General features: G+C 39.3%; 1 protein-coding gene across 1 annotated transcript; it reads left to right on the top strand.

Moving 5' to 3' along the window:
* Positions 1–1,067: 1,067 nt before the first annotated feature.
* hsd17b12a (hydroxysteroid (17-beta) dehydrogenase 12a) lies at positions 1,068–12,039 on the top strand. The gene is made up of 11 exons (XM_027163725.2): positions 1,068–1,354; positions 6,474–6,520; positions 6,872–6,947; positions 8,424–8,531; positions 8,726–8,790; positions 9,132–9,176; positions 9,341–9,375; positions 9,842–9,923; positions 10,059–10,124; positions 10,234–10,383; positions 10,793–12,039. The coding sequence occupies exons 1-11, from the start codon at positions 1,177–1,179 to the stop codon at positions 10,898–10,900; spliced, it is 960 nt and encodes a 319-aa protein (XP_027019526.1). The 5' UTR covers positions 1,068–1,176; the 3' UTR covers positions 10,901–12,039.
* The last annotated feature ends 946 nt before the right edge of the window (positions 12,040–12,985 follow it).

Here is a 12,985-nt window from a genome sequence, read left to right as displayed (position 1 = left end):
CTTATATAAAGGGCATACCTATATAAAGGGTCATACCTATGTAAAGAGAATACTTATATAAAGAGCATATATATATAAAGGGAATACTTATATAAAGGGCATACCTATATAAAGGGAATACTTATATAAAGAGCATATATATATAAAGGGAATACTTATATAAAGGGCATACCTATATAAAGGGAATACTTATATAAAGGGCATACCTATATAAAGAGCATATATATATAAAGGGAATACTTATATAAAGGGCATACCCATATAACGGGCATACCTATATAAATGGTCATAGCTATATAAAGGGCATACCTATATAAAGGGGATACCTATATAAATGGTCATGCCTATATAAAGGGCATACCTATATAAAGTGAATACTTATATAAAGGGCATACCTATATAAAGGGTCATACCTATGTAAAGAGAATACTTATATAAAGGGCATACCTATATAAAGAGCATATATATATAAAGGGAATACTTATATAAAGGGCATACCTATATAAAGGGAATACTTATATAAAGAGCATATATATATATAAAGGGAATACTTATATAAAGGGCATACCTATATAAAGGGAATACTTATGCAAAGGGCATACCTATTTAAAGGGCATACATCTAACCGAATAGTCTCATCCTCACATTACACAGAAGGCGGAGAGCAAGATGTCGACTGACCAATAGGTAAAGAACTTCATTCATAAAAAAGTGGGGGTTGATAATCGAAAACGTGGATTTGGAGGTTTCATAATCCTGACCGAAACAGAAAACCTGTTCTGAATTACATCCAATGAAAGAGTCCGAATGGAGCGCGAGCGTAATGATTGTCCAATCGCTTTCGAAACCCATCCGCACAGGGCGGTGTCCTTCATACTCAAACTCCGATGAATGAGAAAGGAGCCTTTGTGACTGACGCCTGAATTCACCAAAGAGAAGCTAGTATCTGTTGGCAGACAAGAGTTTTACCCAATCCTAGGTGAATGTAGGCGTGTTCTGGCGGTGAAGGTGTAGGCAGGGGGTGTGCACTTCAATCTGGATAGACTAGTATGTTGAGGAGTTGTGGGGGTGTGATGCCACAACCTGCTTATAAAGGGGCTCGCACGTTGTGGCTCTAAATCAGTCCATATCGCCTCATTTTGTGGGTCAGACAGCACGCTCGCCCAGTCCTTATACATGGAGCTCTTTAACGTGGTGAAGATGCTTCAGCTTGTCGAGACTCCTCTCTACTGGGTCGGTGCAGTCACCACGGCCTCGCTAGCGTTGTGGTTCCTCTACCACATCATCTCCGGCTTCAGGATATGGGTTCTAGGAAATGGAGATTTGCTGTCACCCAAACTGGGTAAATGGGCAGGTGAGTTCAATTCATTAATTCCTTAGGAAACAATTAAGTAAGTTGAGCGACAAGCAAGGAATCAAATAGGACATTTTGAAATAGAAGTGAAAACAGCTATGAATGAACTTCAGTGATTTAAAAAAAAATAACTTTTTTGAATGACATTTAATAACATGTTTAATGAAAATCACACTGCAAACACGTGATATGCTTAATGTGTACTCATGAAGTTTTTGTCATTAGTATTGAAACTGACTGTAATTGACTAATGAGCTACCCAGTGTTCACACGTATGGTCCTTAAAGAGGAGCCGAGAGTCTCAGGTTGACAGATTACGCCATGCCTCCATGGGCTGTGCGCAGATAATCGCAGGTTCTGACTCACTGAGATGAAGTCAGACTAAATCATGGTTGAAGATTATTATTTTATTTTATTTGACACATCTCTTTATGCACTTTTTACATGTGCGCCTTCTTTATATCTCATAGTTTATAGACACCTGAAATAAGGGTATAATCGTGTTTCAAAGACTTTATATTTCTCTTCATTATCTTGTGTATCCTGCTCTTTGGTCTGCCCAGCCTGACCCACTTCTCCAGTTTCTCTGTACACTGTACTAATAATACAGGTTTTTCAATGCTATAGAAAAACAGCCAATCAATTGATATGATTCATTAGGCCAGATTTTTTTTTTCTTCTTATTGACCGCACCAACTCCATTCATTTTTTTTAGATCACATCTGCTGGTTCTGGCAACGTGACGCAGTTTAAAACGCCAATCCTAATTATAATTCGGGTCCATACCACGTGTGGGTTGATGTCCTTGTCTGTAGATTTCAGGTACTATCAAATGTCCGTTAAAGGCTATGCAGTGCACAGACAATTTAACTTCATAGCTGGTCAAATGGATATTGATTATAAAATGATACACGAATAAGCCCCTGCAACCGACCCCCAACCAACGCCAGACTTGGTCGTGCCCAAGAGCGCCACTGAGAAACCTTTCCATTTCTATTCGGTGCGCGTTACATTAGTCGCGTTTTGGGGTGATTGAGTCGGGCCACTCCCTGAAACGCTGAATCAGGCGACCAGTTTGACTTGTCAGGCATTCTTTTGAACATCGCATCATATCCAGCGCAGGTGAGCTGGAGGTGAATGAATGCATTTGGAAGGCGAAGCGTTCCTCTTCCTGTCATTCCTGCAGCTCCAGTCCTGTCACTTTTAGCAACAGCCAGTTTCAAGTTCTCAAATATTTCTCACAACTATGCTGCAGGACGTCTTGCGCAGTCACATGGCACGTGGTATTCATATGTGGACATTACTTTAGACAAATTACCTCAAACCGAATACCGATTGCCAAACGGAGGGTGTTTCTTCTACATAAACTCATACACCCAGACCAACAAGTTTCCCATTCCTTCCATTTTTTTACATCATTGATTCACTTGTCCTCAATAGTCCTCCTAATTTTTGTACAGTACGAAGCTGTCATTTTCTCATTTACATTTTTTTTAATGACTGTATTACAAAATGAGTCATGTTTGCGCATTCGGAATGCCGTCAATGCTCCCTGTGATCAGGAGACCCCTGCTGTTCATTTCGAGTATTGCAGTGTAGCTGTGAAAGTCACAAACCGGTGTTTCAGGTGTAGCCATGCTCCTCAGCAGCGAGCCAAGTTCATCTTTCACCCAGTCTACTTTTCTTCAAGTTGCTAGAATGAGTATTTATAGTATATTGAAAGCTACACCCAAAAACGTTGTTCTTGTTGCTGGGGAGGTATCATGAAGGCTAAATATTCTGTGCTTTTCTTTGAAATATTTAACCATTTGAAATTAAATGTACACCATTTAATGACCTTATGAACCAATGATTAGACTTTTTTTTTTTTTTTTTTTTTTTTTTATAAAAAGAAATTTGTGTATTCTTCTAGTCCAATCCGACTCCTTCCACCTGTTAACATTGCGTGTGTCCAAATGTGTTTATTGTTGTACAGGGTTATCTAAGACTAGTACTGTTTGTTTTCTGGAGAGAAGTCCGATCGGACTTCAGCCCACTGCTGAAATTTTTAGAACACCTTATTCTCCTTTCTCTACCTGAAACACAAATTATTATTTGTAAAAATTCTATAATACAGTATATGTGAACAAATGTAGTTTTTTTTTCCCCTTCAAAGCTTTCATTATTGAAGCTAGAAAAGAAATGCTTAAAGCAAAATTTAATAAATTATTTTACAGGTTTAGAGAACTAGACCAAATCTAGGACCAACTCTAATTATAGTTTCTGGGTGCATTCCCATTCATGCCACGCAACAGCATATGTGAATGAAATGTATTCCCCTGTGTCTGAGTGAATGTCAACAGTGCACGTTTCTAGCTGCCTACTTGTGAATGTACTGGCACTGTGTTGTGAATGGGACTGGCTTCTGCTGTATGGTGCCAGTGCAGGCAGGAGGGCTGTTAGGTAACGGGGCCAGCCAGTGCATAGAGTGCGTGGTGGGGGGGTGGTGGAGGGAGATGGAGGCTAAAGAACCCAGTCATTCATGTGACCAACAAGCTCAATGCTGGGTCCTAAAGACGGATGCTGGGCAAAATCTCAGCCCCTTCTCTTTTTCTTTTCTATCCGAGCCTCCATTACACTCTCCCTCACCACTAGTCTTGTTTTCTCCCTTTCTGCCTCACTCACTTGCTCACTCTTGTTTGCCCTCCTAGACCCCTCCCCCTCTCTTCTCTTCTGTCACGACTCAGTCATTTTTATTTATATATTTTCTAAAAAAAAAGGGAGTCTTCCATCTGGCGTTCCCCTTTTGAAAGAAGGTTATGTATTTGCATAAATACTCTTTATTTCTATTCAATTTCGACATATTCTATATACATTTGTTATGCCACATGCCTAATTGTTAAAATATTTACCATGATTGGGTGTTTGCATCATGGTGCAACCTTTTATCCGGTCAATGTAATTAGTTCATTTTTCAGGATATCATCTGGGTCAAAATTTTACATTGCAAGCTGAAAGCTGACCCAAAAATTTAAATTTTTTTTTTTTTTTCTGAGCTGTTCCTTTGTCCTTGCTATACTTGTTCCACAGGCATGAATGGCATCTTTTTTTTTTCTTGATGAAGGATGGAGTCTACCCTGTAGTATGAACAATTCTGCCGCTGATACACAATTTATTTTGGTTATACTATTTTGGATTTAGTTAGGAATAGGAACAAGAAAAGTGGAAGAACTATTGGATTTTTTTATTTTTAACTGTGTGACCTATTTTTGACTCTGTCAGGTTGTTTGATCCACCTTTTTATATAAGTAGCATAGCTATTTTGGGTGCTTTGCTGCGTAGCCTTTCTGCTGGCCATGTGACAGGTCTATTTAAAGCATGATGAGCTGCTTTTGGGAGGTGTGTGACTGGGTGTTTTTACATTCTGCAGAGCTAGAGATGGACACGCTTATACAGTGAATGGTGTGTGTGTGTGTGGGGGGGGGGGTTGTGTAGTTGCGACAGATTGGATACAGTCAGTGTGGCCTGAGGGCGTAGGCCAAAGCTCTACCTTGTTTATTAGATCCAATATCAATTAATGTAGTTACAAGGTTTCTATTTGTATACCATGAGCATATCGTTAAATGCTGAGGTGACTGAACCTTGTCATCGTTGTTGTGTTCTTTTTGGCCAAGTGAAAATGCCCTGTTGAATAGAGCAGTATTCTGCAGTAGGGCTTCGAGTGCTGTTCTGGCACTAATGTAGTGCAGCAAGCACTCTGGTGAGCTGGGTTGCTGGGGAAAGCAGAGAGTGGGTGTGGGTGGAGGGGATGGAGGGGGGGTGGCATGTTGTTGGTATTCAGGTGCAGTGGCTGTTCCAGACACGGCAGCTATTTTTATTCACTGCTTTTTTTTATTTATTTTTTATTTAAGCCAAGGAAGCAGGGCCAGTGCGCCTGTGCACTGCTTGGACATACCGTACATGATGTTCAGGAAGAGAAGATCTGACATCCGTCATGTTTGAGTGGGGGTGGGATTGAGAAATGAAAAGAACACTCTTTATAGCATTTTTTTTTTTTTTTAGCTTTAGTGGAGTCTTTGATTGTGTCTGTTCTGTCTTTTCTCCTCTTGACAATTTAAAATGGACACACACCTACTGTAGGCATGCAGGTTGCAAGGTGAAATTTTTTTTTTAAGCATCAATATGCCAAGTATTCACAATGCAGATTGTGTAGTTTCTCTTGATGGTACCCCTCATGTGAAGGCAATGGATCCCTAAAGGAACACTGCTGTAATTTTTGTAATTCCTTTTCAAAACATTATTAGCCCCGCGATCGGTCTCTCCATAACGTATGTACTGATTCCACACAAGATTGATGCAACGGTGTTCTTAAATTGCTTTAAAGATTTTCTGCACAGTTTTGCTCTGCTGATAAGGTCTTGTGTAGTTAAGCCCATTTGGGTTTTTGAGCTGCAGTTAAATTCTTAACATTGGTTTAAAAATAGGTAGAGTTTCGAGTTCTCCCTCTTCATCCCTTTGACTTTATGCAGTCTCCCTCTCTTCTTGTTGCTATTTTTGGCAGTCCCTAGGATCCCTCCTCACCCCTCCTGTTCTGTTGGGCTTCATGAACGTCATCACTCGCGCTCTCACTCCCCCTCCCTCTCTCCCTCCCATGTTTCTGCTAGCCAACTTCTCTCCTCTGGCTTTGCTCTAGTGAATGGCTGCTGCCTTCAGCAAGTGTTAAAGCTTGGTATTATGTACAGGCTAAGTACAAGTCTTTTCATTTTAGTTAAAGTTGAGTCAACATTTTTTGGGGTTTTTTCCCTCCTTAATCTAAAAGCATCTAGTTACATTATATAAAATAAATAACTAACAAGGATGAAAGCTGCTCGCCTATGGCACATCATGCACCAAAACTAATTCTGAGTTTCCTAACAGAAATGATGATGATTGCCATTTTCAGTATGTTGTAATACTCTGTTCTAAAACTCAGGTTAATGCAGTTTCTCATCCTCCGAATCTGCAGCTTTGAGTTACTGTGGACTTTTTACTATGTGGTGACCGTTCCATTGTGACCAGGCATTACCATACTTCTGTAGAAATGGTTCCAAAGTTGTGCCTTTTTGTTTAGATTTATTTTTTGTTCCCCCTTGTTTTCCAGTTGTAACAGGAGCCACAGATGGAATTGGGAAATCCTATGCGGAGGAGGTAAGGATTCCTCTACTTATTTATTTCTCTCCCTTCATGGTAGGCACAGTGACTCATCACAAGAGATGGGTTTCTCTCTAAGACCATAGGAGGGAGAGCAACTACCTCTCTATTTACACATCAAGAAATGCTTCCAAGCATTGTTGAGCAACTCAATGAAGTTGTAAAACTGCATACTGTCCATTGTTCATGTTAAGAGAGCCAGCAATCGATTACTAGATCTGTTAGGAGGAACAGAAAGTGAACCTTTTACACATTAATACGGTATATCAAGCAGTACATTATATTTGATCAAAAGACTAGGAATTAGGCTTTTTCCTGGGTAAATACTGATTCTTCTTTGCTTCTCAGCTTGCTCAACGAGGATTCTCCATAATGCTCATCAGTCGATCACAGGAGAAGCTAGACGATGTTGCCAAGTCCCTTGGTATGTATTTTGTGTGCGTGATGGTTAGTAAAGCATAATTCTCTGTAAGCGGTCTTAATAAATTTGTTTTAAGGTCATTTAATGCTGGGGTATTATGGAAAGCTCTGTGCATCTGTCTTTGGGCATCAGATGTCTTTGGTGCAGCTTTTTCAAAAGAGCTGCCACTGATGGTTAGACCAAGCCATTTGTGCATATGCTAGTTTAACTATTCAACATGTAAATTAAGATGCATAAGACTTTTTCCGTTTAACATGTTTCTATACAAAGTCTTTCCAGAGCATCTCTGACTATATTTGTACAGGTAGGCCCTTCCCATCGCCACATGAACATTGTGGGGGTTTTTGTTTGTTTTTGTCCCAGTGCCACAAGCCCTTAAACATTTTTGCACTGTGAACATAAAGGATTCCAGTGCTTGCAGGGAATGATTATGATGGCCAACATTATGGATATGTTCTGGGCTGGGAACATGGGGTGCAAGATTTGTGTGTGTGTGTGTGTGTATAATGTGTACATGCCCATTGATGTCGGCTCCCCTAGCCATCTCTGCCACCTGAATGAACACTGTATGTATGAATGAGGACTTTCTCACTAGTGGGAAGATGCAATTCTTTCAAAGAATAATTAATTGTGATTTTACATGATCATTCTGTTTTTCATTGTGCAAAGCTTTCTTATTGTCTGCACCCGTTTTATTTATCCTGAATATATTTGGCTAAAGTACCTTGTTTTGCAGACTAACGGTTTTGTTCATATGTATTTATATCCATGCAGCAGAAAGGGTGGCGTTGGTGGGGGGTTAATGGAAACACACTCTGCAGCTACCTAGTCTGTCATAACCAGAGTCGTGCCAAAGGCACACCGGAAAGGGAAAAGGGGGGGTTATGGGTAGTCACGAGCTGGGTCTCTCCCTGCAAAACCTGGCACTCTGCTCACGCCTCAACCAAATGCCTTGGCAGTGTGGGGGCTTGGAGTCACCAAGACCACTTTGCTACAGTCACGCAGCTATTTAAAGCTGGAGGCTGTCTCTTAAAATAGATTTCATATTTCCCAATGTAACAGTTTTATTAGATCCTAACTATCTCTCCATTGTCTCCTTAAATAAATGGTCTACAGTGTGGTGCATCAGTGGGATTTTCATCTCGTAGCTCCCTCGAATGGGTTTCAGACATGATTCTTTGGACAATGCATTCTAATTGCTGCAGTCACTTCAAACTGAAGTAGAGGATGGGTGTGGGAAGTTGCATCTAGCTCATTTCTTGGCACACAGCGCCCCCTGATGTCAAAGACTATGCAAAACATAGTAATGCCTTTTTTTTTAAAGTTATTTTTAGTGTTCTCAAAATAATTACTTTAAATAGTCAACTTGCTATTTTCACCCATAGTGATTTTTAGACCTTGCTTTAGAATTCATGACTGCTATTAAAACAATTCCTGACCTCAAATCTTATTGACTTCGAATGTTTTTCTGCCACACAGAAAGTCTATATAATGTGGAGACGAAGACCCTTGCTGTGGATTTTGGTCAGATTGACATCTATCCCAAGATTGATTCTGCACTTACTGGGCTAGAAATAGGAGTCCTTGGTGAGAAACCTTTTACAATTAAGCTACCATAGAATGAAGGTTGTAAATTTTCAAGAGAAATTTTCCAGGATCTGTTTACTCTAGTAGATGATTGATTATTATTTTAATCAAATTATGAATTAAACCTGAATTGAACTTCCTAAGTGTAATTAATTTCATTTTGTTTGACTGTCAAAACTCCTTTGTTTTAACAGTAAACAATGTCGGCATTTCTTACCCTTACCCTGAGTTCTTCCTGCACATCCCTGACCTGGACAATGTGAGTATAATTTGGCCTTGTTCTCCATTCTAAGTAACAGTTGTCTGTTTTGCATGACTAGCTTTTCAAAACCCATGTTACCTACCTACTTACCACCGTCTTCTTGTGTTTTAATCTAAACAAAAAAAATCTTTGCCCGAAAGACGTCCAACCCTATTGCTTTCAGATCAGGTGAATGCGTCTGCTCTGCTTCGGTTACCTTTCTTTTCATTTTGCATCTAAACACACATTTTCTACAGCAAGCAAATGGATAAATGTGTAGTTTGTAAATTTAATGTTTTATTTTAAGCCACCACTGACTTGGAAAATACGATTTACTGACCGTCTGTTTTTCTTTTTAGTTCATTAACACGATGATCAACGTCAACATCATTTCAGTGTGTCAGGTAAGTGTTTAATGCAAGTGTTTTCATTCATTATAAAAATGTGTTTCGGTGACTGGTTGAAATATTTTAGAAAATATTAGGAAAACGTGTTGAAACATAACTGTATAAATTCTAGTTCTTTTGGATTTCTGGGTCCTAATCTTCCTCCCATTTTGTCTCATCAGATGACTCGTCTGGTTTTGCCCAAAATGGAAGCTAGGTGAGTCCTGTGACTTTTTTTTCATTAAATTAAGATGAGAGACTTCATAGTAAAGTTGGAATTCCTTTAAAATCAGGAAAAGAGAGGATTGTCACTACATGTGGATTAGTACACCTTGCCAGTCTTTCCCTTACTTCTGCTAATATGGCTTTCCACACTGGACGGCAAACGCCAGCTAGACTGATTTTTAGAAGACTAGGTCATGTGCATCACTAGGGCCAATCACAGTGCAGGGAAAATTCCATACAAACAGGACAAACCTCGGCTTGCTAAAACACACTACTGCAGCTGCAGGGGTGCTGAAAGCAGGTACCATGGCAACACACAAAGAAGCCATAATTGTGTGTGTGTGTGGTTTTTTGTGTGTGTGTGTGGGGGTTAGAATTGATTCCTGTTTTAGTCCTCACTGGCTTTAATATAAGTTCAGCTGGGCACACAAATATGTTACTCTTCCTGTCTGTTTCAGAGCAAAAGGTGTCATTCTTAACATCTCCTCTGCTAGTGGCATGTACCCAGTTCCATTGCTCACTGTCTATTCCTCGACCAAGGTAAGCCTTGAACAATTATCTACTTGAATAAGTGTAATTTACAACATGGAACATAATCTACAAATTGTATACTGCCATGTAGTACCATTACCCTAAAAATGTAATTAAGTAAAATGTTGATTGCTTTAATTGTAGGCTTTTGTTGACTTCTTTTCCCGTGGACTTCAAGCAGAGTACAAGTGCAAAGGCATCATTATTCAGGTCAGAATTGTTTTAATTTACATCTAGTAGTTTGTCAAGCTCATTGACTTTAAGAGCCTTTTGTTTCTGCTCTGACTTTTATTTTGGTTATGTTCTAAATAATCTACAGAGTGTTCTGCCTTTCTTCGTGGCCACCAAAATGACGAAGATCAGGAAACCCACCCTGGACAAGCCAACTCCTGAGCGTTATGTAGCTGCTGAGCTAACTACTGTGGGGCTACAGGACCAGACCAATGGTTATTTCCCCCATGCAGTTATGGTAAGCACACAATGTCTTACAAGCATGCACATTGATTACAACTGCTTTAGATTAATAACCTGTTATTTTGCATCTTTAAAGGCACACAAGTAATAGTTTTACAAATGGCATTACATGTATTTAAACTGACTATAAACCACATGGCCACTTATTCCTATTAGACCTTTTATTACCCTCCTTTCTTGCTCTGGGTTCCTCACACCTCCCAAAAACATGCTCGGTGGATTAGCTACACTGAAGTGAGTGTGTTCACACACCAATGCATGGTTCTCTGATAGACTTGTCCCATCCAGCCTTGCCTTCATGCTCAGTTTTCCCAGAATAAACTCCAATTTCTTCATGCCATTGACTGGGTATAAGGTGAATGAACAAATACTAATTTTCTCTTTTCTGTCTGTCCATTTTGCAGGGATGGTTGACCACTGTTTTAGTTCCCATCAAACTGGTCATTTACTTTGGCATGCGCATGAACAAGGCTCAGCGTGGCGGTTATCTCCGGAGAAGAAAGCTGCGATAGCTTGTGGATGTCTAAAGGGAAATGACCAATTGCATCCAAATGTCCTTTCCTTCCTTTGGCTTAGTATGAGTATGACTGCCTGACTTTTTGTATCAGTGTTCGAGAAGTTCCGTGCTATTGTACTGAATACATCACTCTTTAGACAAGCCTCTTTTTGTTCTTGTAAGAACTGCTGACCACAGATGTCACGCTGACAAATGTTGAATGAAGTAGTTCAAACTGGGCTTTTAAATTGGTGAGCATTTCTCTTTTGGCTTGTGTGATTTTTGGGAATGGGTGTAACTTGCAACCAACAGTGTCTAAAGAGTGTTGTGTTGGTACCTAGAGGGCTGTTTTCACTGCTGTTCTAAGCAGACGGTATTTGAATGGCGATTGGGTTCATAAATGTTTTCCTGTGTATTGAAGCCACACGTGCACCTGATTACTAGCTCACTGCCAGTTCTCTGTAATCTTTGTTTACAATAATGTATAAATTTTCACTTTATTTTCCTTCATTTTTGAAAGATCATATGAATAGTGACCTTTTTTTTTTAAACTTGCTTTTTCCACTTTACATTTTGTAAACCCCCCCCTCCCAAAAAAAAAAAAAAAACCCCAACAAAAAAAAAAAACCCCTGTATTTATGAATTTGGTGGTGGATTTTTGGTGTTTTATACATGTTTACTAGATATCTGCAATGGTGCTTTTATATATTATATTGAGCCAGGATGGACAGACTGTCAATCTTTCTGAATGATGTGCCTTACAAAAATGTATGGGGATTTGCTAACTGTTGATGGAGATCTCTTCCAGCTGCTAATATCTCCAACTTGGTAATGCACTTACCTTTTTTTCATTCTCTTAGATCTTTTCACCAAAGAGTAAACTAAGCTAGATGAATAATTTTTTTTGTGGGTTTTTTGTTTGTTTTTATTTTAATGGGTCTTTCTATGGCCTATGTCTCCATATGACTTTTTCAACTAAAGCTAGTCAAATGAAAACACTCGTGTTTTGACTCTTGCTAGTTGTATCACAGGGAAAACTTGAAATATTACATTCCAAAATAGTTGAATTATGATGTGTGCCTTTTTGTTCCACCAAATCATGATTGTGTGTTTAAACTTACAGCTTGTCTACTTTTGAATAAAGATGTGATTTTACTCTGGTCCATAGAAATGATCATTTTATTAATCCAGGAGTTTTGTGGAGGTTTTGTTTGTTTTTTCCACCACCCCATTCCATTCCACCCCAACATGTGATTTCTGTTTTCTAAGCTTATGAGTGATGCAATTTGCAAACACTAGCTGAAGAACCCAATAGTTCATCAGATAATATAAACTTGCTTGAACAGTGTATTATGAAAACTGTTTTCGGTGCTGAAAGACACGCTGGGCCGAAACTAAAGGTAGAAAAGACACCGCTAAGTGTTTCTTGGTTTTGGTATCATGTCCTCAAAGTCTATTAATACTAAATTAAGCTGCATTTAAAATCAAGTAAAATTATCCCGGCCAACTTGGGCCTGGTTAGCTGCTGGGTCACACTGAGATTTTAACTCCTTTTCATCAATGGTCCCAGTAGCCTTAACCACTCAGACACTACTGTCCCTCAAAGACCCCACTAATTCACAAATCCTGATTAACTTGCCAGCATATCTATGAGAAGAAGTCCGGTTAAAATTGTCCATTCAATCAGACTGATGTTCATATTATATGAAAGAAAAGGAAAGAATCTTCAGGTTTTTAAGGTGGTTAAAAATGTCAGGAAGCGATCGATTGTCAGCAACTATATAGAGTGGGATGCAATAGTAAGGGTGCAATGCAAAAATTCCTTGTTACAAAGATGTGCATGCATTTTAGTTCTGTGGTGGCAAAAACCCCGACACTGGAATACAGACTGTGGCCAGATACTGTACAGTAAGTAATCCTTCACCATATTCTCATTGTGGCTTGTGTCCACTCTCAACCTTAGAGGTAAGAATCACTGCAATTCAGTACAAAGATGTTATCATCCGTACAGGAAGGATCACTTCCAAGTGTAAATCCAATATCAAGTCCTTCACAGTGAACAGATCTCAACCCAAATAAACACCTTGGGAGATTTTGAGGG

This window comes from Tachysurus fulvidraco, chromosome 10 (genome assembly GCF_022655615.1).
Source record: "Tachysurus fulvidraco isolate hzauxx_2018 chromosome 10, HZAU_PFXX_2.0, whole genome shotgun sequence".
Lineage (NCBI taxonomy): Eukaryota > Metazoa > Chordata > Actinopteri > Siluriformes > Bagridae > Tachysurus > Tachysurus fulvidraco.
The sequence above is the reverse complement of the archived record's forward strand: the minus strand, read 5'-3'. Positions and strand labels throughout refer to the sequence as shown.